Here is a 27359-nt window from a genome sequence, read left to right on the forward strand (position 1 = left end):
TGGATGCTGAGTCAGTATTTAATTTGCTTCAGCCCCATTCTGAGCGCTCAGCTGGGCAATCTGAAAGGAACAGGGAACTTGGAGGAAGGATAGTGATTGATATTAATTTAAAAGAACAAAAATGCTGGAATGTTGACACTCCTGGCTCTCTTTCAAGTCAACTCTCTCAGCGTTCCTCTCCTCACCCTCACCATCGTGAGGAAACTGAGGCCACCAGGCATTTGGCCAACATCACACAGTGGTTTCTGAGTTTATTGCCAATTACATCTGACCAAACTCCTTCTTCCGGAGTTCACTTCTTTTTATCTTGCCAGTGATGGTTTTGGGCAGCTCTGAGACAAACTCCACCTGGTTGAGGATAAAGCAAACACATTCTGACTAAGTCCCCCCGTCATTTTCTATCAACCCTCAGCTCTCCTCCTTTGCCCTCTCCCAGTCCCCCAGACAGGCTGGCACCATGTGGGGGCCTTAATGGGGTCCACCATTTATGTCAGATTCTCCTCTGACCTCCTGAAGTTGGATGCAGCCCTTTGATGTACTTTGACCAGTGAAATATGAGTAGGGTGAAGTGTGCCTGCCACCTCTAACAGAAAAGTTGGGAGTCATTGAGACAGGCCACCCCCTCTGTCCATCTCTTCTAGGACTCTGGGAGGTACCTACGTGGTGGCTGCTCCTTTATCCTGGTCCCAGGATGAAGGGATGTGGAGCAAAGGCTCCGGGAAAGCTATGGTGGACAAGTGGCTTGAGCAAGAAAGACACCGTCCTTGTTATAATCCACTACAACTTTGGGACTGTTTGTTACCCACAGTAACATGTAGCCCTTCCTGACTGGTACGCATCCTCTATTCTACTCTTGATAAAGCATCAGATCCTAATGGTATACCAGCATGAACTCTGTTGTCAGATACACATGGGGTTGAATTGCAGCTTCTATTTACTCTAATCTCAGGCAATTTACTTTGAGTCTCTAAGCCTCAGTTTCCTCTCTGTAGACTGGGATGATTATCTCAGGTTGTGGAGAGGATTAAATGAAATAATAATGCATGTAAAGCATTGAGTCCAGGGCCTGGTACACACAGTAAATGCTCAATAAATATTAGCTATATAACTTTATAATATGTATTGATTGTAAACATTCAGACAATGCAGCAAAGTATTACTACAAAAGAAGGAAATTTTAACTTGTTCTTAAACAAATCAGATAGCGCTACGTATGTTCTTTCTTAGCCTGCTTTTTTATCTCAATAATATATTATTGTGATATTTTATGTTAAAAATCTGCATCATCATTTTAAATTACAGAATAATATTAAATTCCATGAGTAATTTCATCATTTCTCTATTGCTGCACATTTTTATAGGTTGTGCACAGCATTTAAAACAAATGAAGTTGAACAAAAAACATCAGAATGTATTACATGTTGTTAGGGTAAATATCATTTTGTTCATTTTTGTTTGTTATGTATGTATATGTGTATTGGGTTGCAATATAGAATGTATTTCTCACGACAAACAATGTTGTTTAATAGTTTGGAAGTTGCTGGTTTGGATGTCTTTTTCAAATTTTGAAAGATTATAAATAACCTTCTTGGATATCTTTGGGCAATTGTCTGATTTTTTTCTTTAGGTTGACACTCCAGCAATGGATGAGTTTCTGACACAGGATCGAGGTTCCATCTGATTCAGTGGGCTCCCTCACACCCCTAAGCTGAAACGCTTCTTCTGCAGAGAAAAATATGAGTGCTCTTGGCTACTTAGGCTTCACCCCAGACACTGCATGAGACTTGAGGCAGTGGAGCCCCCAGGACCACTCACAGGGACCAGACCCCATCCATCTGCCCTCACTCACCTTCCTTGGGTACTTGTACGGGGCTGTCACTGACTTCACATGCTGCTGCAGCTCCTTGGTGAGCTGGTCCCGATCATGGGACAGGAATTTTGGGGTCAGGACAATGAAAGCCTTCACTACCTGCAGTGAAGAAGCAGAGTGGAGGCTCAGGGCGAGTGACAACCAAATTATAGTTTAAGGAGTAAATGCTTGGGACTTCCCTGGAGGTCCAGTGGTTAAGACTCCGCGCTCCCACCACAGGCGGCGCGGGTTCGATCCCTAGTCAGGGAACTAAGATCCCGCGTGCCATGCCACACTGCACGGCCAATAAATAAATAAATAAAAATTTAAAAATAAAGAGTAAATGCTTACTAAATTAATGGGAAGACAAACTGACAGTAGAGCCTTTGGAAATCCCAGGTTCAAATCCCAGTATTTCCAGTTTCCACTCTTTGCCTTGGAACATTACTTAACCTATCTTAATGTCGATCTCCTTCTCTGCGAAATGGGGAGAGGACAGGTTCATTCCTCATCAGGTTTATGTAAAGATTCCATGAGATAATACACATAAAACGTGAAGCCAGTTTAATTGTATTTGTATTCCTATCATTGTTATCATCACCATTTTCACTATTATTGTAGGTAGAGTTCTGTGGGCATTTAATAATAGTTAAGACCTTGTGGGCATTTAATAAATGTTGGTAATTTATTAGTTTCCTATTATTATTTATGTCCTCATTTCATTTCACAGGGACTGTACATAGAAGGTGTTCAATAAACACTTGTTGAATCAAGGATGCATGCTCTGGAGCCAGAGTGCTCAATTTCCCACCACTTATTAGCTGTGTAATCCAGGCAAGTTATTTAACCTCTTTATGCCCCTGTTTCCTTCTCTGCAAAAAGGTATAAAAGGAGTCCTTAATTCATTGTGTTCTGTGAGGATAAATGAGCTGACACCCAGTAAGAGCTGATGAACTACTAGATGGCAGCAGCAGCAGCATTCACAATCAGCATCGTTTCAGTCACAGATGAGGCCACAGTACCCCCTGCTGACCAGGTCGTGTAAGTGCAGATGCACACCAGCCACGCCCTCCCTTCACCCAAGGTCCAAGGCTGGGTAGGCATGGCCTGGAAGTTTTCCCCTCACCTGCCTTCCCAGCCCCACACCCAGCCACGATGACCTCCATGTCCCGTTCCTCACCTCCCCTCGGATCGGGTCCGGGCTGCTCACCACAGCGGACTCAGCCACCGCTGGGTGCTCTGCCAGGGCGTTCTCCACTTCTGCCGGCCCAATGCGGTACCTGCAGGACCAATGGTTCCTTCTGAGCCAATTCCCGGCGAGGGTGACCCAGGCCCTCAGATCGCATCTTTTGGAGAGACCCATTTCCCTTGGCACGGAGGGTATCTGTCACAGGGCGCCAGAGGCCTGTGTAATGGGACTGAAATGTGAAGTCCTGAACATTCCATGCTAAGGAATACAAGGCTCAGGTGCTCCCCAGGGCTCCTCACCTCTCGACCCCAGGCGAGGGAGGTGAATGCTTCATCCTCCCAGAGCTCTGGGCCTTGGCTCAAGCTCAAGCAGCTTCCCCTGGCATGAAAACTCTTTAGCTTAACATTTGTACAAATTTTACACCCTATTCCTCACTATATCAGCATTTGTTTTAGAAATTTAAAAAAACAAACCCAATTTTCCTGAAATTCCCAAGAAAACATGTTATTCTAGTGTAACGTGTCTTTTTTTTTCTTTATAAATCATCTAAGAGTTAGGAACAACAGACTTGGAGTCAGACCGCCTTTGTTCAAATCTGGGCTGCACCCTGTACTGTCTTTGAAACTTCAGGCAATGTTTTTCACTGGTCACTGACTCCGTTTCCTCATGTAAAATGGGCATAATCATGGGAATTCCCTGGCGGTCCAGTGGTTAGGGCTACGTGCTCCCACTGCAGGGGGCACGGGTTCAATCCCCGGTCGGGGAACTAAGATCCTGCATGCTGTGCAGTGCGGGCCTCCACACCCACCCCCTCCCCCCACCCCCCAAAAAAATAAATAAATAAAATGGGCATAATCACATCTACCTTACAGCATTGGGAGGTGGATCATACAAAGCTCTACAGAGAGTACGGTCACATAGTACATATTCCATAAAGGTGAATTTTATTATTGTTGTTGTTGTTGTTGTTATGTGTTTCTGTGACATGTGCTTCATCAGAGGAGCACACAGAATAAGCTCCCTCAAGAAACAGGGACCAAAGTAAAGTTTTCCTTCCCAGTGCCTTTAAATTGCATGATGTCTTACTTTGGTTCATATTAGGCTGAGAGTCCGTCACCGAGGCATGAAGGAATGTCTGGGCATGCTACCTCCCACCAGGCTCGTGAGGGTGGTACCTTCTGGCTCAGGGTCAGCCACACCTACCCGGAGGCATTGATGACATCATCGGCCCTCCCCAGGAACCAGAAGTAGCCCTCTGCATCAATAGTTGCTCTGTCCCCACTGTTGTAAAAGTCCCCACACTCCACTTCGGCTGTCTTCACCGGGTTACTCTGCAAAGAGAACAACACTCCTCTATCAAAAACAGTGAGTCTAGAGATGATGAGCTACAACAATGGGCTCGGATCTGGGTTTGAATCCTGCTTCTGGCTCTACCTGGAACCTGGGCAATTTTTATAATCTGAGTCTACTTTCATTACATGCAAGCACTCAATGCATGCTACTGCTCGATTAGTGAACAATGTTAAACCAATTTTAAGAACAAGTGTTTTTTATTTATTTCATTTATTTATTTATTTATTTTTGGCTGCGTTGGGTCTTTGGTGCTACACACGGGCTTTCTCTAGTTGCGGCGAGTGGGGGCTACTCTTCGTTGCGGTTCGTGGGCTTCTCATTGCAGCGGCTCCTCTTGTTGCGGAGCACGGGCTCTAGGTGTGCGAGCTCCAGTAGTTGTGGCACATGGGCTCAGTAGTTGTGGCTCATGGGCTCTAGAGTGCAGGCTCAGTAGTTGTGGGACACAGGCTTAGCTGCTCCGCGGCATGTGGGATCTTCCTGGACCAGGGATCGAACCCGTGTCCCCTGCATTGGCAGGCGGACTCTCAACCACTGCGCTACCAGGGAAGTCCCCAGAACAATTTTTAAAAATAACAACTCACTTTTGTGTGCCACTCCAGTAAAATAAAATTTCCGCTAGAGCATAACTCTATTTTATTCACTGTTATAAGCTCTGCATTTACACAGTGGCTGGACAGACGGGAGGTGTCAATAAACGTTTGCTGAATGAATTTTCTTCCCAAAATATTACCTCATTTGAGCCTCACAGAAAGCCTATGAAGCTGGTATTTTTCATTAAACTTTTAAGATAATTGTATATTTGCATGCAGTTATAAGAAATAATACAGAGAGATCTCATGTACCCTTTACCTAGTTTCTCCTAATGGTAACATCTTGCAAAAATAATGCTCAATATCATAACCAGGATATTGACATTGATACCATCCACCAATCTTACTCAGGTTTCCCCAGTTTTTTACTTGTACTCATGTGTGTGTGTGAGTGTATCTAGTTCTATGCCATTTTGTCACATGTGTAGGTCCATGTATCTACCACCACAGTCAAGGTACAGAACAGTCCCTTCATCACCAGGATCTCTCACGTTGCTTTTATATCCACATCCACTTCTCTCCCCTCCCCTCTTCTTCCTCCCTTCCCATACCCAACCCATTGGCAATGACTAATCTATTCTCCATTTTTATAATTTTCTCATTTTAATAATGTTACATAAATGGAATTATATAGTATATAACCTTTGGGACTGGCTCTTTTTTTAAACTCAGTATCATTCTCTGGGGATCCATCCACATTGTTGTGTTCATCAACAGTTTGATCATATTTATTGCTGATCAGTATCTCACGTTCCGGATGAGACACATTTTAACCATTCACCCACTGAAGGGCGTCTGGGTAGTCTCATTTTTAACTATTATGCACAAAGCTGCTGTGACCCTTACAGAATTGTGTGAGGCTGGCATTTTTTAGCCCATTTTACAGAAGAGGAAAGTGATGTTCAAGGAGGCACAATAACTCACTCAAAGTCACTCAGCTGGGCAGTGGGAGGGTTGGCATTTGAATTTACAGCCTATGCATGTGACCACTAAGCACTGTGTTGGGATTTTTCTTCTTCTGGAACATGGAATAATTTTAAGAGGTTTCAGAAAAAAAAATCTTTAAACATTAAATTGCATCCTTTTTTAGAGTCCCGTCCAATTGGTCTGATGATATGGAGATTCTCGGACATATTTTTAAAAGATCCGGAACTACCAAGAGTAAGATAAGTTTCCATTTCAGTACGTGTTTTGCCTTTAATTTTTTATTTTTATACAGTTTTAAAGGTAACTTTCCATTTAGAGTTATTACACCATTTCAGAACTTTTAGTGAAAATAGAAGTTAGCTAAAATTTAAGAAAATGTTTTCTGTGTATTATAGTTATGGTTATAATTGCCTCCTGTTTTTGGCAAGAGATACTGTTTTCCACTTGTGATACCAGATCAAATTCTTTTTTAAACAAATGCTTTAAAGTAATAATTTCACTTAAAGTGAAAAATAATGTAAGTAATAATATAGATGGTGCATGGATATGGCAAAAAATAGTTGACGTGGACTTCAATGACTGAAATTTAGGAGACAGCACACCAGAGGGTACAGAAAAAGTCCCACCCCCAATTCATGTACCATTTGAACTGCTGTCCATCTCAGTGTACTGTGATACAGTTGACCTGACCCATCCCTGTGGACAGGTCTTCCCTGAGTGAAATGAAACTTCTTGATGTCAATCATCTCAGGTAGGGTCAGAGATTGGAACCTTGCAGATGGGACCCCCACATCCAGGGAAGGAATTCCTTTGTCTCTCTGGGCCTGAACTTCTTGCAAGTAGATTCTCAGAGCCATTGAAGAGCTCCTGAATGGTAGCAGAATAGTATCACATCTACCACACAGAGATGGTCAGAGTCTACAGAGGCACCAAAGTGAGTTCTTCACCATGACTACTTTTAAAACATGCTACTGCTGGGTGATGTCAAAAAAACATGGCATATGAGGAAGATTTAAGGTCTCATTTCCCCCAAAAAACCACAAAAAAAGTACAAGAAGTTGAATTGACTATGTACAATGTCTGGGAAAGAGTCAAAGGCTTAAAACAACCTTATAAATACCCAATCAAGAAAAAGCCATCTTAAAAATGGTAGAAAAATTTTGTGACATTTTATTCACCCTTGCTCCAGCCTTTCTCCTGCATGGCAGTTTTGGTCTTGAGCAGATGGCAGCCCAGTTCCCAGTCCCCCAGTTCGAGAAATTAGGATATTCAAGACAGCTGTGCACATGGCGGTATTTAGAAAACCATGCACATACCTGAGCAAGATGTGTGCTCACAAGAGTCCTAAGAAGACCTTAAGCTTTCACCTCAGACTGATCTCTAGGCTCAGAGCAAGCCTAGCTAAGTGGTGAAGGAGTACCCCAGCACAGACCTAACTTGCACATTGGTTGTTCTCTCCTTTTTGTCATTATTGGTATTTTTGTTTGTTTGACATCTTGGCACTCAAGAAAATCTCTGTCAAAACATTAGCTGAACATGAGCTAAATGGTCAGAAACTTCAGTGTGATCACACATGGCAAATAACTGTCGTTGCAAGAAGAGTTTGGAAATGTCTCAAAACAAACATACTATTATAGGCTTCAACGGTCAACAAAACAAAACAATAACAACAACAAAACCCCAGCAACCCCAACCCCCAGGGAAGCAGGAGAATCTGATTTCCAGAGTTACCACATTGTAATAGTGAGAGGCCCAATATTCAACTAAAAATTACAAGACATACAATGAAACAGAAATCATGCCTCAGGACTTCCCTGGTGGTCCAGTAGTAAAGAATCCACCTTCCAATGCAGGGGAAACGGGTTCGATCCTTGGTCAGTGAACTAAGATCCCACATGCCGTGGGGCAACTAAGCCCGCGCGCCACAACTACTGAGCACGTTTGCCTCAACTAGGTAGCCCGCATGCTGCAAACTACAGAGCCCATGCATTCTGGAGCCTGTGCGCCACAACTAGAGAGAGAAAATCTGCACGCCACAACTAGAGAGAAGCCCACACGCTGCAACAAAAGATCCCGCATGCCGCAACAAAGATCCTGTGTGTCGCAACTAAGACCCGACACAGCCAAAAGTAAAAAATAAATAAATAAAATAAATAAATATTTTTAAAAAATCATGCCTCATTCAAAGGAATGAAATTAATTGACAGAACCCAGCCCTGAGGAAGCCCAGACATAAGACTTACTAGACAAACAGTTTAAATCAAGTTTGTTAAATGTGGTCACAGAGGTAAAGGAAGAAATGGACAAAGCACTATAAGAAGTCAGAAAAATGACATGTGGACAAAATGAGAATATCAACAAAGAGATGGAAATTATGTAAAGGCACCAAACAGACGTTCTAGAAAAGTACAATAACTAAAACAAAAAATTCACTAAAGTGTTTGGCAGCAGTTTAAAACAGGAATAAGAAAGAATCAGAGAGGTGAAGACAGAACAATAGAAATTATTGGGTCTGAGGGGCAAAAAGGAAAAAAATGAAGAAAAGCAAACAGAGCCTAATGGACTTGCATGACACCATCAAGCAGACAAACATGTGCATTATGAGAGAAGGAAATGAAACAGAGAAAGGGACAGGAATATTATTTGGAGATATAAGGGGCAAAATCTTCTCAAATGTAATGAAACACATGAATTTACAAATACAAGAAGTTCAAAGAAATCCAATAAGATAATCAAGAGACCCACACCAGGATACATAAAAATCAAAATATTGCAAGCCAAATAGAATCTTGAAAACAGCAAGAGAAGTGACTCATCACATACAAGGATCCTCAGTAAGATTATCAGCTGATTCTCATAGGAAACCTTGAAGGCCAGAGGTGGTGGGATTACATATTTAAAATGTTGAAAGAAAAAAACTGTCAATCGTGACTTCTCTTTCCTGCCTTCAAAACACTCCTTAAAAATGAGGGAGAAATTAAGATATTTTCAGATAAAAGCTGAGGGAGTTCATTACCACTAGACATGCCCTAGCAGATATGGTAAAGGGATTCCTACAGGTTAAAATGAAAAGACTCTAGACATGTGTCAAATCCATATAAAGATATCTTCGGAAAAGTTAAGTGTGTGGGCAACTGTAAAAGCCAATATTACTGTAATTTTGATTTGTGACTCCACTTTTAATTTTCTATAGTATTATTTTTTAATTTATAAAAAAAAATTCTAAGTCTATATTTTTGTATACACAGTGTACAAAGATATAATTTATGCCATAAATTATTATCAGAAAGAGGGGACAAAGCTCTGTAGAAGTAGAGTTTCTTGTTTTTGTTTCTTTTACTGCTTACATGTGTTTAATGAGGTAGCATTGGTTTATATATAACATCATATATTTCATGCGTACATTATAATTTGACTTCTTTATACACTACAGCATGCTCACCACCAAAACTCTAGTTTCCATCTTTCACCATACAATTGACCCTCTTTACCCACTTTGCCCTCCAACCCCCATCCTCTCTGATAACCATTAATATGTTCTCCATATCTATGCATTTGCTTTTGCTTTGTTTGTTTGTTTTTTTAATATTCCAAATATGAGTGAAATCACAGGTATTTGTCCTCTGTTGTGTTGATGGCTTCCTTTGCTGTGCAGAAGCTTTTTAGTTTGGTGTACTCCCATTTGTTTACTTTTGTTTTTGGTGCCCTTGCCCGAGGAGACATAGCCAAAAATATATTGCTAAGACCAATGTCAAAGCGCACACTGTCTATGTTTTCTTCTAGGAGTTTTATAGTTTTAGGTCTTACATTCAAGTTTTTAATCCATTTTGAGTTAATTTTTGTGTATGACGTAAGATAGTGGTCTAGTTTCACTCTTTTGTGTGTGGTTGTCCAGCTTTCCCAACACCATTTATTAAAGAGACTTTCTTTTCTCCATTGTAGATTCCTGGCTCCCTTGTCATAAATTTGTTGTCCATATATGTGTGAGTTTATTTCTGGGCTCTCAAATATTTCCATTGATCTATGTGTCTGTTTTTCTGCCAAATTATTTTGAATAGTATAACTTTGTAGTATGATTTGAAATCAGCAAGTGTGATACCTCCCACTTTGTTGTGTTTTCTCAGTCAGGATTGCTTTGGCTACTTGGGGTCTTTTGTGGTTCCAGACAAATTTAGAATTTTTTGTTCTATTTCTGTGAAAAATGTTATTGCGATTTTGATATGGATTGCACTGAATCTGCAGATTACTTTAGGTAAAATGAACATTTTAACAATGTTAATCCTTCCAATGCATGAGCATGAACTAGTTTTCCATTTCTTTGCTTCTTCTTCAATTTCTTTCAACAATGTCTTATAGTTTTTAGTGTACAGGTCTTCCACCTCCTTAGTTAAATTTATTCCTAAGGATTTTATTCTACTTGTTGTGATTGAAAATGGGATTTTTTTCTTAATGTATTCTTCTGCTAGTTCATTGTTATTGTATATAAATGCAACAGATTTTTGTATACTGATTTTGTACCCTGCAACTTTCCTCTTTTCATTTATTACTTCCAATAGTTTTTGGTGGAGTCTTTAGGGTTTTCTACATATAAAATCATGTCATCTGCAAATAAGGTGACAAGTAAAGTTTGTCACCTTTCCAATTTGGATGCCTTTTATTTCTTTTTCTTGCCTAACGGCTGTGGTTAGAACTTCCAATACTATGTTGAATAAGAGGGGCGAGGATGCTCATCCTTGTCTTCTTCCTGATTTTAGAGGGATGGCTTTCAGCGTCTCACTGTTGAGTATGGTTTTAGTTGTGGGTTTGTCATAAATGGGCTTTATTATGTTGAGGTATATTCCTTCCATACCCACTTTATTGAGAGTTATTTTTAATCATAAATGGATGTTAAACATTGTCAAATGATTTTTCTGCAACTGTAGAGATAATCATATGATTTTTATTCTTTGTTTTGTTAATGTGGTGTACCACGTTGCTTGATTTGCCTATATTGAGCCATCCTTGGATCCCTGTAATAAGTCCCACTCCATCATGGTGTATAATCCTTTTAATGTATTATTGTATTAGGTTTGCTAATATTTTGTTGATAACTTTTGCATCTATGTTCATCAGAGATATTGGCTTGCAATTTTCTTTTTTGTGTGTGTTATCCTTGTCTGGTTTGGTATCAGTCTAATGTTGGCCTTGTAAAATGAGTTAGGAAACAGTCCTTCCTCTTCAATTTTTTGGAATAGTTTCAGTATGATAGGTATTAAATCTTCTTTGAATGTTTGGTAGAATTCACCAGTGAAGCCATCTGGCTTTCTGGGAGGTTTTCAACTACTGTTTCAATCTCCTTAATTTTGATCAGTCTATCCAGATTTTCTATTTCTTCATGATTCAATCTTAGAAGGTCGCATGATTCTAAGAATGTTTCCATTTATTCTAGGTTGTCCATTTTTTCTTCATAATATTCTCACAATCTTTTGTATTTCTGTAGTATCCATTGTTATTACACCTCTTTTGTTTTTTATTTATCAGTGCCTTCTCTCTTTTTTTCTGTGAGTTGAGCTACAGGTTTGTCAATTTTGTTTATCTTTTCAAAGAACCAGCTCTTTCTTTCATTGATCTTTTCTATTGTCTTTTAAGTCTCTATTGTATTTGTTTCTGCTCTGATTTTTATTTCCTTCCTTCTACTGACTTTGGGCTTCACCTGTTCTTTTTCTAGCTCCTTTAAGTGTAAGGTTAAATTGTTTGAGACTTTTTTTTTCTTGACGTAGGCCGGTATCACTATAAACTTCCCTCTTAGTACCACTTTTGCTGCAACCCACAGATTTTGGTGTGTTATACTTTTATTTTTATTTGTCTTAAGGTATTTTTAATTTTTTCCTTTAATTTCTCCATTGACACAGTAGTTGTTCAGTACCATGTTGTTTAGTCTCCACATATCTGTGACTTTTCTAGCTTTCTTCTTGTAGTTGATTTCTAGTTTCATACCATTATATTCAGAAAAGATGCTTGAAAGGATTTCAGGCTTCTTAAATTTATTGAGACTTATTTTGTGTCCAAACACATGGCCTAACCTTGAGAATGTTCCATGTGCACTTGAGAAGAATGTGTAGTCTGCTGCTTTTGCACAGAATGTTCTATATAAATCTATTCAGTCCATTTGGTCTAATGTTTTATTTAAGGCCAATGTTTCTTTGTTGACTTTTTGTCTAAATGATCTATCCATTAATGTAAGTGGAGTGTTAAAGTCCCCTACTATTATTGTGCTGCCATCAATTTCTCCCTTTAGGTCTGCTAATAATCGCTTTATATACTTTAGGAGCTCCTACGTTAGGTGTATACAGTCGTTGGTTCCAGGAACCCCTGCAGATACCAAAATTTGAGGATGCTCAAGTCTCTTATAATTTGCATCTAATGTACAAACAATTTCCTGTAAAGTTTATATCATCTCTAGATTACTTATAATACCTAATACAATGTAAATGCTATGCAAATAGTTGCTGGCACACAACAGATTTAGATTTGCTTTTTGCTTCTCTCTGGAATTGTGTTCTGAATTTTTTTTGATCTGCAGTTAGTTGAATCTATGGATGTAAAACCTGCAGATCTGGAGGGTTGGCTGTATATATGTTAATAAATATCATATATTCTTGAAGGATTCTCTCCTTTATTATTATGTAATGTTCATCTTTTGCTCTTCTTACCTTTCTTGGCTTGAAGTCTATTTTGTCTGTTATGAATATAGCTACACCCACTTGTTTTGGCTGCCCTTTGCTTGGAGTATCATCTCGCATCCCTTCACTCAGAGTCTATTTTGTTTTTAGAGCTGAGATGAGTCTCCTGGAGGCAGAATATAGTTGGATCTTGTTTTTTAATCCATCCAGCCACTGTGTCTCTTTTGATTGGTGACTTTAATCCACTGGCATTTAGGGTGATCATTGATGATACATGAGGACTTAGTTCTGTCATTTTATCTTTTGTTTTCTGGTTGCTCTGTATTGCCACTTTTTTGTTGTTGTTTGTTTTTGGGTTTTTTGGGGTTTGGTTTGGTTTTTTTCCTTCTGTTTCTTTCTGCCATTTTAGTTTGGTGGTTTTCTATGTTGTTTTTCTCAGCTTATTCTTTTTTTATGTTTTGTTTTGTGGTTACCATGAGGTTTGTATAAAATGTCTCATAAATAAAATAGCCCTTTTTCTGTAGATAACATCTTATCTCATTTGCCTATGCAGGTTCCATCGTTTTCCTCTTCCCCTTTTATATTTGTGTGTGTGTACCTCATATTATCTTTTTATACTGTAAGTTTGTTACCAGATTGAAGTACCTTAGTTATTTTTACTGCTTTTCCCCCTTTTACGCTATAACTGTTTAACAGCTTATATAGAGCTGCAATTTTCTGATTCTATCTATTTACTCAAAGTTTTGTGTACTTTTGTCTTTTCATTTTGGTAGAAGAGCTCCTTTCAACATTTCTTGTAAGGCAGGTTTAGTGGCGATGCACTCCCTCAGCTTTTGTTTGTCAGGGAAAACCTTTATTTCTCCTTCATACCTGAAGGATAACTTTGCTGGTTAGAATAGTCTTGGCTGACAGTTTTTATCTTTCAACATTTGAGTATGTCATTTCACTCTTGGCCTGTAGTTTCTGCTGAGAAATCTGCTGATAGGCTAATGTGGGTACCTTTGCAGGATAATGTCTTTTTTTCCCCACTGCCTTTAAAATTCTTTTTTTATCATTGATTTTGATAGCTTAATATAATGTGCCTTGGAGAAGGTCTGTTTGCATTGATATAATTAGGTGTTCTATTAGCTTGTGGAGTCATATATCCAGTTCCTTCTCCTGGTTTGGGGAGTTCTCAGCTATTATTTCTTATTTATTTATATGCTCTCTGATCTCATCTTCTCTCCTCCTTCTGGAATACCCATTATCCTTATGTTGCCTTTTCTAAAGAAGTCTGATGAGTTTCTTCATTTTTTAAAAACCGTTATTTCTCTCTCCTACCTGAATCATTTCTAGATTTCTATCTTTGAGCTCACTAATTATCCTTTCCATATGGTCTGCTCTATTTCCAATGGTTTCTAGTACAGTCTTTATCTCATTTTATTGAGTTCTTCAGCTCCAGAATTTGTTTGTTTCTCTTTAGGGTAACCAATCTCTTTTGTAAAGTATTCCTCTGTTCATCAACTTTATTCCTGAGCTCATTGAATTGCTTTTCTGAGTTTTCTTGTAGCTCATTGCGTTTCTTCATGATAGCTATATTGAATTCTCCATCAGTTAAAGCACGCTCTTCTGTGATTTTCAGTTTGGTTTCTGGAGAATTGTCATTTTCTTTTTGGGATACTGCATTGCTATCGTTTTTCATGGTGCTTGATGAAATGTTCCTATGCCAGTGCATTTGAAGTGTCCAACACCTTTCCTAATACATAAGGTTTTGCTTACTTTGTTTCTAACAAACCAACAATTGGTAACTAGAGGTGTTTCCTTTGTTTTTAAGTAGGTGGCACTATAGCACAAGTTTTTGGTTTGCCTTTCCAGAGCTGCCTCTTGCGGTATTTGAGAATCTGCACTTTCCATCTTCCATTGTCTCTGTGGAAGGTGTGGCCCAATACCCTCATAATTGCTTCTTGGGCCCCTGGGGTCACTGGTGCCTTGCTGTTGCTGGTGTCACTTCTGTTGCTGGCATCACCACCAGGAGCACTGGTATGGCAGAACTTCCGCTGTGTCTGGGGTTGCCTAGGTTGCAGCCACTGCTGCCCCGGTGGGGGAAGTTGGAGGGAGGGGTAGAAGCTGGGGTCAGGGGTTGTCAAGTTCATGGGCCCCACCACCACAAGCAGGGGTCTGGAGTTTCATGTGCTCCTGTGGCTAAAGGGACTGGGGTCATGGGGCTCACTTCTACTGCTGCCCAGTTCTCTGTGGCCATGGGCACTGCTGCAGTTGGAAGCCAGAGTCACGTGTGTCACCTTCGCTGCTGCTACTGGATTCTCTGGGGCTGTGGCTCACCCATGATAGCCAGGAGGCCAGTATCGTGGGCCCTGGTTCTGCCTCCTTTATGTGTTCCAACCCACCCACCTTCAGATTACAGATGTGTAGATCTCTCTTGTGTCCTGGTGTGTTGAGAAGAGGAACCGGTGTTGAGTTATGGGTGTTTCACTAGTTGTAGATTAAAGGAGAGAGACAAAGGGATTGTCTCACACCACCATAATGCTTAGAAGTAGAGCTTTTGTATGTACTTGAAGTTAATTTGGTATCAATACAAATTAGATTGTTATAATTTTAGGATGTTATATGTAATCCCCATAGTAACCATGAAGAAAATATCTAAGGAATATAAACCGAAGGAAGTTGGAAGAGAAGCAAAATGTGTCACTACAAAATATCAACTAAACACAGAAGAAGGCAGTAGTGGAGGAAATGAGGGACAAAAAAACATTAAGACATATAGAAAATGAATAGCAAAATGGCATATGTAAGTCTTTTCTTATCAATAATTACTTTAAATGTAAATGGATGAAACTCTCCAATCCAAAGGCAGAGATTTGCAGAATAGTTGATAACACATGATCCAACTCTACACTGTCTATAAGCGACTCATTTCAGATTCAAAGACACAAGTAGGTTGAAAAGATGGAAAAAGATATTCCCTACAAATAGGGGCCAAAAGAGAGCTAGGGTGGCTATATAATAATATCAGAAAAAATAAATTTGAAGTTGAAAACTGGTACAAGTAACAAAAAAAGGACATTATATACTGAAAAAAAGATTAATTCACTGAGACTATGTAACATTCAGAAACGTATATGCACCTAACAGCATAGTGCCAAAATATATGATGCAAACACTGACAGAATTAAAGGGAGAAATCAAAACTCCAAATTATATAAAATAAACATTGATGGAATGGAAGGGAGAAATATACAGTTCTACAATAACACTTGGAGAGTTCAATGTATTACTTTCAATAATGGATAGAACAACCAGAAAGAAGGTCAATAATCAAGTGGAGGACTTGACTAACACTACACACCAATTGGATCTGACCCATATATAAAATGCCCTGCCTAACAACAACAGAACATGCATTTTTCTCAAATGTACATGGAACATTCTACAGAATGGGCCAAATAATATGCCACAAAACAAAGATTAGTACATTTTAGAAGATTGAAATAATACAAGGTATCTTATCTGATCACATAGAATGAAATTAAAAATTAACAACAAAAAGAAAAGTGAGAAATTCACAAATATGTAGAAAATTAAGCAATACAGTCTTAAACAACCAATACGTCAAAAATGAAATCACAGGGGAAATTAGAAATTACATTGAGATAAATAACAACCAAACTACAACATACCAAAGCTTGTGACCGTAACAAAAGCAGTGCTGCTTTGGAATTTTAAACACCTACATTAGGAAAAAAAAATCTCACGTCAATAACTTAACACCTTAAGTAACAAGAAAGAGGAGAGCAAACTAAATCCAAAGCTAGGAAAGGAAGGAAATAAGTTTGGATCTAAGAATAATAAAATAGAGAATAGGAAAACAATAGAACAAATAAAGCCAAAAGTTGGTTCTTTGATAAGATCAAAAATTGACAAATTTTTAGCTATATTGATTAAGAAAAAAAGAGATGATTCAAATTATTAAAATCGGAAATGCAAGAGGAGATATTACTAGCAATTTTACATTCCAAAAACAGAAAAGTGTATAAGAGAACACTATGAACAATTATACACCGAAAGACTGGATAATCTAGATGAAAGAGGCAAATTTGTAGAAACACATAATCTACCAAAAATGAATCATGAAGAAATAAAAAATCTGAATAGAACTATAACTAGTAAGGAGATTGAATCAGTAATCAACCCTCTCATCCCTCCCCACCCTGAAAAGAAAGCCCCAGACCTGATGGCTTCATTGGTGAATTCTCCCGAACATTTAAAGAAGAATTAATACCAATTATTCTCAAGCTCTTCCAAAAAATTGAAGAGGAGGGACATATTCCTTAACTCAATCTATGAGGTCAACATTACTCTGACACCAAATCCAGACAAAGATACTACAAGAAAAGAACACTACAGACCCTTATGAATAATTGGGGCAAAATTCTCAGCAAAATGTTAGCAAACAGATTTCAGCAACATATTAAAAGGATTATATACCATGTCCAAGTGGGATTTATTCCTGGTTCAACATATGAAAATCAATCAATGTAATGACCCATGCTAATAGAATGAAAGTCGGGGCTGGGGGACCACATATCTATTCAATTGATGCAGAGAAAGCGTTTAACAAAATTCAATACCCTTTCATGATAAAAACACTCAGTTTATTTAATAAACTAGGAATAGAAGGAAACATCCTCAACATGACAAAGGCCATATATTTAAAAAAAACCTTAGCTAACATCATTCTCACTGGTAAAAGACTGAAAGATTTTCTCTTAAGATCAGGAACAAGACAGGAGAGCCTGATCTCACCATTTCTACTCAACAAAGTATTGGAAGTTTACCCAGATCAATTAGGCAACAAAAAGAAATGAGGCACCAAAATGAAACAGAATTCAAACTAGATCTGCTCACAGATAACATGATCTTACATGTACAAAAGCCTAAAAAACTTTCTCACACACACACAAATTGTTAGAGCTAATAAAGGAATTCAGCAAAGTTATAGGAAAGAAAATCAATGCACAAAACTTAAGGTGCAGTTCTATACTTTAACAATTAACAATCCAAAAAGGAAATTAAGAAAACATCAATAAGAATACAATACTAAGGACAAATTTAGTATAGAAGATGAAAGACTTGTACACTGAAGATTAAAAATCACTGCTGAAAAAGAGAAAGAAGACATAAATAAATGGAAAAGCATCCCATATTCATTGATTTGAGACAATACTAAGGTGACAATGCTGCCCAACATTATCTACAGATTCAGTGCAATCCCTATCAAAATTTCAATGGTGCTTTTGCAGACATAGAAAAACCCATCCTAAAATTCACATAAAATCTCAAGGGATCCCAAAATGCAAACACAACCTTTAGAAAGGAGAAAAAGGTTGGAGGACTTACACTCCTGATTTCAGAAACTTACTTCAAAGCTATAGCAATCAAAACAATGTGATACGTTCATAAAAAGAGACATACAGACCACTGGAATAGCATAGAGAACCCAAAAAGTAACCCTCACATATACTGTCAATTGATTTTAGGCAAGGGTGCCTAGACCATTCAGTGGGAAAGACAGTCTTTTTAACAAACGGTGCTCGGAAACTTGGATGTCCACATGCAAAAGAATGAAGTTACCTTATATCATACACAAAAATTAATTCAAAATGGATCAAAAACTTAAATGTAAGAGCTGAGCTTATGAAACTCTTGGAAGAAAACACAGAGGAAAATCTTGCCTTGGATTTCACAATGATTTATTGAATATGACACCAAAAGCACAGGAAATAAAAGAAAAAGTATTGAATAGATAAAATGTTCTTCACCAAATTTAAAAACTTTGTATGTCGTAGGATACTATCAAGAAAGTGAAAAGACAACCCACTGAATGGGAGAAAATATTTGCAAAGCATATAATTTGCATATCTGATAAGGTATTAATATCCAGCCTACATAAAGAACTCTTACAACTTAGAAAAAACAACAACAGAAAAATGAACAACCCAATTAAAAATGGGCAAAGAACTTGAATAGACAATTCTCCGAAGATATACAAATGGTCAATAAGAACATGAAAAGATGCTAGTCATTAGAGAAATGTCAATCAAAACCACAATGAGTTTGAACCCATTAGAATGGCCATTATTAAAAATAAACTGAAAATAGCAAGTGTATGTAAGGATATGGAGAAATGAAAACACTTGTGCATGTGGAAAACATGTATGGCAATTCCTCAAAAAGTTAAACAGAATTACCATATGATCTAGCAATTCCATTTCTGGGTATATAACCAAAAGAAGGGAAAGCAGGGACCCAAACAGTTACTTGCACAATCAGTGTTCATAGCAGCATTATTCACAAAGGCGAAGAGGTGGAAACAATGCAAATGTCCATCAAAACTTGGTATATACATACAATGGAATATTATTCAGTCTCAAAAAGATGACAGTTTGCTAAAACATGGATGAACCTTGAAAACACTGTGCTAAGTGAAATAAGCCAGACACAAAAGGGCAAATGTTGTATGATTCCACTTATATGAGGTAACTAAAATAGGCTAGTTCTTACAGACAAAAAGTACCATTAGAGGTTACCAAATGCTGGGGAGATGGGGACTAGGGAGCTATTGTTTAATGGGAACAGAATTTCTTCTGGGGATGGTGAAAATTTTCTGCAGATGCATAGTGGTGATGGTTGTGCAATATTGTAAATTTTACTCAACGCTACTGAACTGTATGCTCAGGAATGGTGAAAAGGGTAAATTTTATACTATACATATATATATATATATATATATATATGCCTCAATAGAAAGAAAATAAAAGAACAGAATACAAGCCAACAAATCTCGATGGAAGAGTGACACGTCTCATTGCCATGAGAACATGTGAAATGAAGGAAATCAGTGTGGCCATATGTGAAGACACCTTTGCAAAATAAAACATGTTATGTACAATTTTTTTTAAGTCATGGCTTTGGACCACCCCAGTTCAATTTAACCAGAATCTCTGTGGTTGGATCCAAGTATTTAAAAAAAAATTCCCTCAAATGATTCTAATGTACAGGCAGTATTAAAAACTGCTGCTCTATACACCTGTTACTCTGTGTTCATTTTACCTTTTATCCAACCTTTAAACTGTGCTACTGAGAATTAAGGCTAAGGCTTGCATGATTGCTTCTGGACAATAGTACCACAAAGGGACAGGACCCCACCCACCCACCCAAGGCCATAGTGTGAGCACAACAGTGACACCAGTGGCTGTGACTTTGTAGAAAGGAGATGGAGTCTGAGATCAATTTCAGGGTCTGTCTACCCTTCTACAGTCCATCTTGGAAGCTGAGGATTTCCTCTTAGTGGCCACTGCTAGCTAGGGTTTGTCTGATGAAGAGTTACAGCAGGTTTCCTTATAGTCTATTGTAGGTTTCTGTAGTCCCTGGATTTCTCATTTAGAGTTTGGGGTCCAAAACACACCACTTTGAATCCTAGACCTGCCATTTATTTGACATGGGAAAGACATGCAAAGCTTCCAATCTGCAGTTTCTTTCTCTTTAAAGTGGGGATAATAGCGCCCCTGGAGGCTCAGCGAGATTAATAGATTTGTTTGCACCCTGTTGGTAAGTGCGGTGGTATGATGTGAACCGAGTCAAAGCCAGCATTCTTAACCACAAGAGATCACTGGACCCCAAGTCTGGTGGTTCTGAAGCCAGGCTGTTTCTACCCCAACAGTCAGCCTATAAGTGCCAGATGGGTTATGACAGAAAGGGATGTGGAACACACTATGAGCTTTGAGATTAACTAGAACAGGTTTCATTGACTTGGAATGAATAAAGAAAGAAGGAAGAAGTCTCAGGATGCAGAGTTGAGTCCAGTCCCTTATCACCTACACAGCTCCCTGCAAGGATTCTTGGGCCTGTATGGGGGCAGATGCTGTGTCCTTACCTCATAGTGCATGAAGACGCCTATGGGCCTGGTAGGCTTGATCCTGATGCCAATGTTTCCTTCAGTGTTGGGCGGCAGGATGTTGCCCTTGTCATCAATGATCTGGAGCAAGAGACCTGTGAATCCCACCCTGCAGGGATCCCCAACACTCCTGCCCCACCCAAACACTGCCTGGCTCATTCATGTGACACAGTGGGGGTAATTGGGGGAGGGGGTTGTGGTAGAGGAGCCCTGTCAGAAAATGGAATAAAACTGTCAAAAGGCTTTGAAATCAGCAAATGGTGAAACCCAAGCCATGGGTCTGTGTGTTTCATGCATATATAGACATCACAAATGTGTCTTCAAGCTAGAAAACACGGATCAGGAAAACTAAAAGCACCAGCAGTGGAGAGAGCCGCCTGAGCTACTGCAAGTACTCTTTCCCAGGCTCGGTGCGTGAGGCCTCTGGCTGTCCTGGCAAGCTGCACTCATGCCCAGGACATCGCAGGTCTCAACTGAAACCTCCCCAGGAAACTGGAGGAAAAGTAGGCGGAGAAGACGAAGGACAACCGGGAGGCATGACTGGTCTGTCACCTCGTGTCACACAATGGTCCCACCATAGCCGAGCACTAACTGCTCTCTGCCAATGTCTTTACCACCAGACCTGAATGTCGTAGGGTGGGATGGCCTTCCCCATGGAACCCGGCTTGATCTTCATCCCCCGGAGAGTGCCACAACTTATTCCCTGTTCACAAAAGAAGAGAACTGGGGTTGGCCAAGCGTCCAGGCTGATCACAAAAACACAGCATCCTTGCTCACAGATGTCATTTGATGCTGTGCAAAAAGCCCTCGTGGCGAAGCTAGAAGGCATAGACCCCACTCTAGTCAGCAGACATTCACTGCACCTGATATGGACTGGGCCTGAGCCCGGTGCTGGGGCTACAGAGTCCAGTGGGAGAGGCCAAGAAGAAGCAGAGGAGTGAGCCCAGGGCTGTGGGCATGTAACGTAGGGTGTGGAGTGCCCACTGTATGCCAGACATGTGTCCATTTGCCGGGGAGGGCCATGAGTATATTTAACAACCATTTACTTGTAGCTGCCTCAACTGCTTCTCAGAGCTGTGTTGAGATTATTCAGATTGTTCACGTTGTTCCCCTACCCCCTATGTCTTCCTGATGAACCTTATTCCTTCTCTATGGTTCTCTAAATTATCATTCTTCCTAAAGTTAAGTGCTTTACACTCAGAGCGACCAAGGTTTGAATATTGACTCCACCGCTCACTAGCTATGTACCAAGTAATCCCCCTTGATCTCCTCCTCTGTCAAAGGGGGGTAATTATAACATTATCGCTTAGAGTGCTTGTGAGTGTGTGCCAGGCACACACCAAGTATTCAATAAACAACTACTACTAGCTATCATTCAGGCCCTAATAAAAGGAAGTTGGGAGATTCTCTTTCTGTGGTATTTTTCCCTACACTTGTATTACTGCTTGTCTGTTTCCCTCAGTAGATAATGAGCATTCAGAGAATAGAGATTGTCCCATCCATCTCTGCACCCCCAGCATCTAAACACAATACCTACCTAAAAACAACAGTGACAACCATAACTGCAATAGGGGTTGGACACTGTGCCCAGAGCTTTGTACACTTTCTTTCATTTACCTTATCATAACCTGGCAAGATTGGCATTATATTTCCATTTTGGAGATGGGGAAGCTACACTCTACAAGATTCAGTGATATGCTGATAGTCTCGAAGCCTGTAACTGGCAAGGCTGAGATCTGAACTGGGGTCTGAGCTCCTGAGAGAGGAAGTACTTTCCCCTCTGCTATGTCAGTGCTCATACTCCAGGCATGTGGAAAATGTTGCAGAGATGAGTGGATAGGTGTGAAAATGTTTGGAGAAATAAAGCACCATCCAGGTATCGGGGAGTGTTCTGTTGTTATGAATAGTTGATGCAAAGGGACTGGCATCACGGGCGTAGCACATAGTTGTAACCTCACCCTCCCTGTCTGAATGCAAACTGAACCAGCAAGGACAGACCTAGAGTCTTACCATTTCTCAATCCCGGAAGCAGACCCAATAACTGATTATTTATTTATTTATTTATTTATTTGCAAAATAATGTCAGAAAAGTGTGTCAGTTGGGACTAAAACAGCTATTTTGCTACAGGCTCTGAGATGACAGTCATCCCTCTGTCAGCTAAAGGGATGATAGGGAAGTAGTGGAAAGTGGCTCTGTCCAGCATCGGAAATGCATTGAAAATGTGTTAGAAGTGAGATACCTGCCCACACTATCATGGATAAAGTCCCTGAGACTCAAGACATGCCTTATTCTTTGAATGCCCTGCCCACTTGACTGGTCAGTGATTCTCTTTGGGATCACACTGTGTGTATGTGTGTGTGTGTGTGTGTGTGTGTGTGTGTGTGTGTGTGTGTGTAGCGTGTATATAGAAGATCTCTCCTCCTGCTAGTGTCTCACAATCAAAGCTGTGTGCTCTCCTCATAAACACCCAGAAATGAACTAGTGAACTTCCGGGGCCAGCTCCTGCCTGCTCCTGTGGTTGCTGCCTAGGAAGGGACGGTGAAGTGGACAGGACTTGCAGTGGTGGCTTCCATGTTCCTGGAGAGTGCCTTCTATGCCAGTGCCCCTCCTGGGCTCCCTTAAACTAATTATCACAGGTACAGTGGCACCATGTCCTTAGACCCCTTTCTAAGTTTTTGTCCAATAGCTTTCAGCACATTGGTCTTTTGACAAGTTGATGAGCTGCAATTGTCTTTTCTGCAAATTTATTTGGGACAAATTAGCCTAGAGCTCTGGAGCCTCCCATTGGCTTTGAGCAATGCTGCGTGCACAGTGGGGCCTCTGCACACACTCATAGAAGGATTCAGCTCACCTGCTGGGCTCCGTGGACGAGCACATCCTGACTGGCCCAGAGGGACCATTCACCTACCGTCTCTGACTGTCCGTAGGCCTGGTAGAGCAGAATGCCTGTCTGTCTTCTCCACAGCTCTTGCTCCTCGGGCAGCAGGGCCTCCCCACCAGTACAGCAGTGCTCCAGGGTGGGGAACCTGAGGCTGAGGGGAAGGCAAGGGGTCAACAGAGCCTCCGCAGATTGGGCTTGGGCGCTCAGCCCCTGGCCCAGGGAGAGCTCAGAGCATTGTCATCTGGATCATTCACCCTTCTGCTTCTTCGCTTTCTTACTTGCCTTCTGAGCATTTTACTGGTGGTCAAGTCCAAGTGGAAGTCACTGCCTGTTGGTACCTGTTAACTCATCTGGCAGGGGTAGGTGGTGGTGGTGGTGAGGCTAATGGGTTAAATCAGGGAGATCAGGATTGAATATGGATGTTGATGTAACAAGAGGGAGAAAAGTGTGCTTGGAACACATTCTAAGCATTCTATGTGGCTAAGAGGGATATTTGTATAAACCGTAAGGGCTGAGGGATAAGACCCCAAGGATATGCTAGGATGGTAATAGAAGTGTACCGCCTTCTGGGAAGAGTGGGCTTATGTGAACTGAAGGCCTTTTGTGTTTCTGGCTGGAGAACACAAATTAGGGGTTGGAAATGTATTGCTCGGGACATCAAGGAAGACCGGGCTTCATGTTAGTGAAGGGAAGAAGGATCACAGGTAACAGCCCTGAGAGCAGGAATTTGGGAGAGAACAGAAAAGTCTGCTGGGAACATTTGCAGCAGTTTGCTAGGTACATTGTGCGATGTAAATCCTCTCATCTATTTTCCCCATGAAGATTTCCATAAATAATACAAAAACCATCACAAAATAATGATGGATTCCCTGAAGGAAAGGGTAGAAGTGATTGGGGTCTTAGTACCACCTTGCACGGGGCTGAGCTGGGCCAGCTCGTAGGGATGAGGGAGGTAGCAGAATCCCTTGTCACCCTCTCCTCGTATATACAGAGCCTGTAGTGATGGACAGGAGAGCTGGCTTCGTTGAGGGTATGTTCCTCATTCCTCTTGAGCTTTATCCAAAGTACATAAAATGGGCAGAGTCTCCAATAGGTCAATATTCATGCCCTGGTTGAATTTTTATGGGGTCTGTTCACCATCTCAAGAACGTTGCAACAAGTAGCTGTAATATGAGCTTTGAAATACAGTTGGAAACATAATTCTGTCAGATTGAGGGTTCATGAATAAAATCAAGCTGTATTTCAGTTACCTTCATAAATTGAACTCCTTGATATTTTAAGTCTTATATGTCTAAAACATGTTAGCTCTGATTTTGAAGTAGCCATTTCAATTTCAGAGTCGCTAAAAGATACATAAACAACCATAAGGTTCAAAGAGCAGGTCAGGTGAGTTAAAAATTAATCCACAAACATGGGGAAATGCAAAAATAAAATTACAGTGTGATACTACATATCCATAAGATTGGGAAAAATTAAAACTTTGACAAAAACAAATATTGCCAGAGATGTGGAACAATGGGAATTCTCCTACCCTGCTAGGGGGAGCATACCTTGGTTCAATACTTTGGGAAATAAGGTAGTAGGGTGCAATGTCAGTGTGACCTAGCAATTCCTCTCCCAGAGAAGATCTACAGCAATGTGTGTTTATGTGTTTATGTACATGTTCAAAAATTCAATGCAGCATTAATCATCAATAGCCCCAAACTGAAAACTACCCAAATGCCCAATAATAGAACTGATTAAAAATGTGCTACTTTCATAAAATGTAATGTTATACAGCAATGAAAATTAACTCCAGCATTATTTAACAACACGGACACTTCTTAGAAACATAATGTTGAAAAAAGAAGCCAGATATTATGGAATAATGTACGATTACATGAAGTTCAAAAGCAATTAGAGTAATTTGTCTAGGGATATTTCCTATGTAAACTATGAGGGAAAATAAGGAAATGAACACCACAAAAGCCAAGATAGTGGATTCCTTTAGTGGAGGTGGAGAGGCATGAGGAGGTCTCTGGGGCCACTGGCCATGTTCTATTTCTGTGCCTTGGGTGAGTGGTTGCATAAGTGTTTTATTTTCGACAATTCATTAATCTGTAAATGCATATCTTATATACTTTTCGGTATGTTCATTTCACAACAAAATGTGTATAAAAGTAAAAACCCACAATGATGCAAGGCTCACTGAGTGTTTCATTTGGTTCTCTGAATCCTGTTTAAAGAAATAATTAGACTAGCTGCTAAATATCACCACCAACATTTATGCCCCCCCCCCCCACACACACACAGTATCCTCAAAGAACCATAGCTAAAATCAGTCAGACCACCATGCATCAGATTACTTAAAATCCTACCCGAGGATTCCTGTTACCAACCGCAGCCACTTCTACCATACCTGGTGGAATTCTGCTGCAGAATCATTCGAAATACAGAGGGCGCAGCAAAGCATTGGGTAATAGGGTATTTGAATAATGTCTAGAAAGTTAGGAGAGAAAAAATTTTATTTTTACAATTAAGATTTAAAATATAGATTTGTTATTAGCATTTTAACTCTGACCTCTCCTCTAGGAGAGCCCATTTATTCATCTGTTAATTCTCTCAGTATACCTAAATTGAGCATGAATTCCGTACATGGCGTGTGTCAGGTACTATTGGCGCAACACAAGGAAGTCTAAGTTGAGGGGATGGGTAGGGAGGGAATGAAGGGAAAGTTTTGTTTTGTGAATTTGAATAGTAAATTTTTAATTTAACATTTTTCGTTTTAGTCACTATCTCCCATCTTCAATAGGAGAGACTGAAACCAAGTAATTTAAAAAGTTTATTTTTTAAAATTCACAAAACTAATAAGTGTAAAGTAAATTAAACAAACTTTCAAATGCAGGGTTTGGGGTAAATTTGTAGACTCAATTCTTTGAAATCATTCAAGCTTAAAATACACTGAGACTTTGGGGACACCCCTTGTAGGGGAAGGAGAATTAGACCTGGTGGGGGAAGGAGAGAGGTGGAGTCAGTGTGGTTTGCGCAGTTTTATGCCTCAGAGGCTGGCAGGATGCAGGCAGAAAATAATGACGGCGAGGCAGACATTGACATAGGGGCAGGGAATGAGAAGTGGGAGGTACAGCTTCAGGTGTTGGAGGGATGATCAGATGAACTTAACCAACCAGCAGAAAAACGGGGGGGGGAGAGAGAAGCCTGGAGAGAGAAGACTGGACAGTTTTGAGAGCCACCTGAGTAGATGTACCTGCTGGAGAAATGGAAGTAAAGGAAGCTGCTAAGAGGGGAGGGAAAGTTGAAGGCAGAGCCTTGGATGACTGCAGTGTTCAGGAGTAAGCTGGGGGAACAGGCGGTAGCTGTAGCAAGTGGAGAATGTGCTATGGAGCAATCTGACCTTAAGGGAGGAGAGACGGGGCTGGTTCAAGGTGTACCAGGGTGAAGGGAAGGTGTTCTTAGGATGAGGAACTTTGAATATGTTTATGGACTGAGGGAGTAGAGTCAATGAAAAGTGAGAGATTGAAAAGACAGGAGAAAAGGTTTAATGAGTTAAAGATTAATAGAGAGCAGCTCCAAACAGAAGGGCAGGGAAAAGAACAGGATCGGCAGCAGTCGTCGGGAGGGAGTTGGACATTGAGAGGTGAAGGGGCAGGTCTGCCTCTGAGATAGAAAGCAGGGGAGTGAGTGGAGACACAAAGACAATTTTTAAGTGAAGAGAAATACGTTGAAGGAGTTCACGCAGGTGACCTGTTATTATCATATGCATAACAGCAACTGCTACCACTTACTGAGTGTTCTCTCTGTGCTAGTTTCAGGGCTAAGCACTTTACACACCTTTCCTATGTCATCTCATTAATATTCCCAACAATTTTGTGGAGATAGTAACCATTAAGACTCTCATTTTACAGATAAGGAAACTGAAGCTGAGAGTGGTAAGTAAACCACTAATAAATGTCAATCAT

At 40.1% G+C, this 27359-nt stretch overlaps 1 protein-coding gene across 6 annotated transcripts in view; it reads right to left on the reverse strand.

The window, feature by feature from the left end:
• LOC133104393 (acyl-coenzyme A synthetase ACSM1, mitochondrial-like) overlaps positions 1–27359 on the reverse strand; it is a 68356-nt gene continuing 40997 nt past the window's right edge. For all 6 annotated transcript variants that reach the window (XM_061210117.1, XM_061210114.1, XM_061210112.1 and 3 more), the window contains 8 exons: positions 25802–25881; positions 23431–23554; positions 21144–21224; positions 20501–20602; positions 4242–4369; positions 3030–3129; positions 1850–1969; positions 1–348 (listed from right to left, as the gene is read on the reverse strand). In XM_061210117.1, coding sequence (XP_061066100.1) covers positions 262–348; positions 1850–1969; positions 3030–3129; positions 4242–4369; positions 20501–20602; positions 21144–21224; positions 23431–23554; positions 25802–25881 — 822 coding nt within the window. In that variant the 3' untranslated portion in view covers positions 1–261. The remainder of the gene's footprint in view (positions 349–1849; positions 1970–3029; positions 3130–4241; positions 4370–20500; positions 20603–21143; positions 21225–23430; positions 23555–25801; positions 25882–27359) is intronic.

This window comes from Eubalaena glacialis, chromosome 13 (genome assembly GCF_028564815.1).
Source record: "Eubalaena glacialis isolate mEubGla1 chromosome 13, mEubGla1.1.hap2.+ XY, whole genome shotgun sequence".
In the NCBI taxonomy this organism is placed as follows: domain Eukaryota; kingdom Metazoa; phylum Chordata; class Mammalia; order Artiodactyla; family Balaenidae; genus Eubalaena; species Eubalaena glacialis.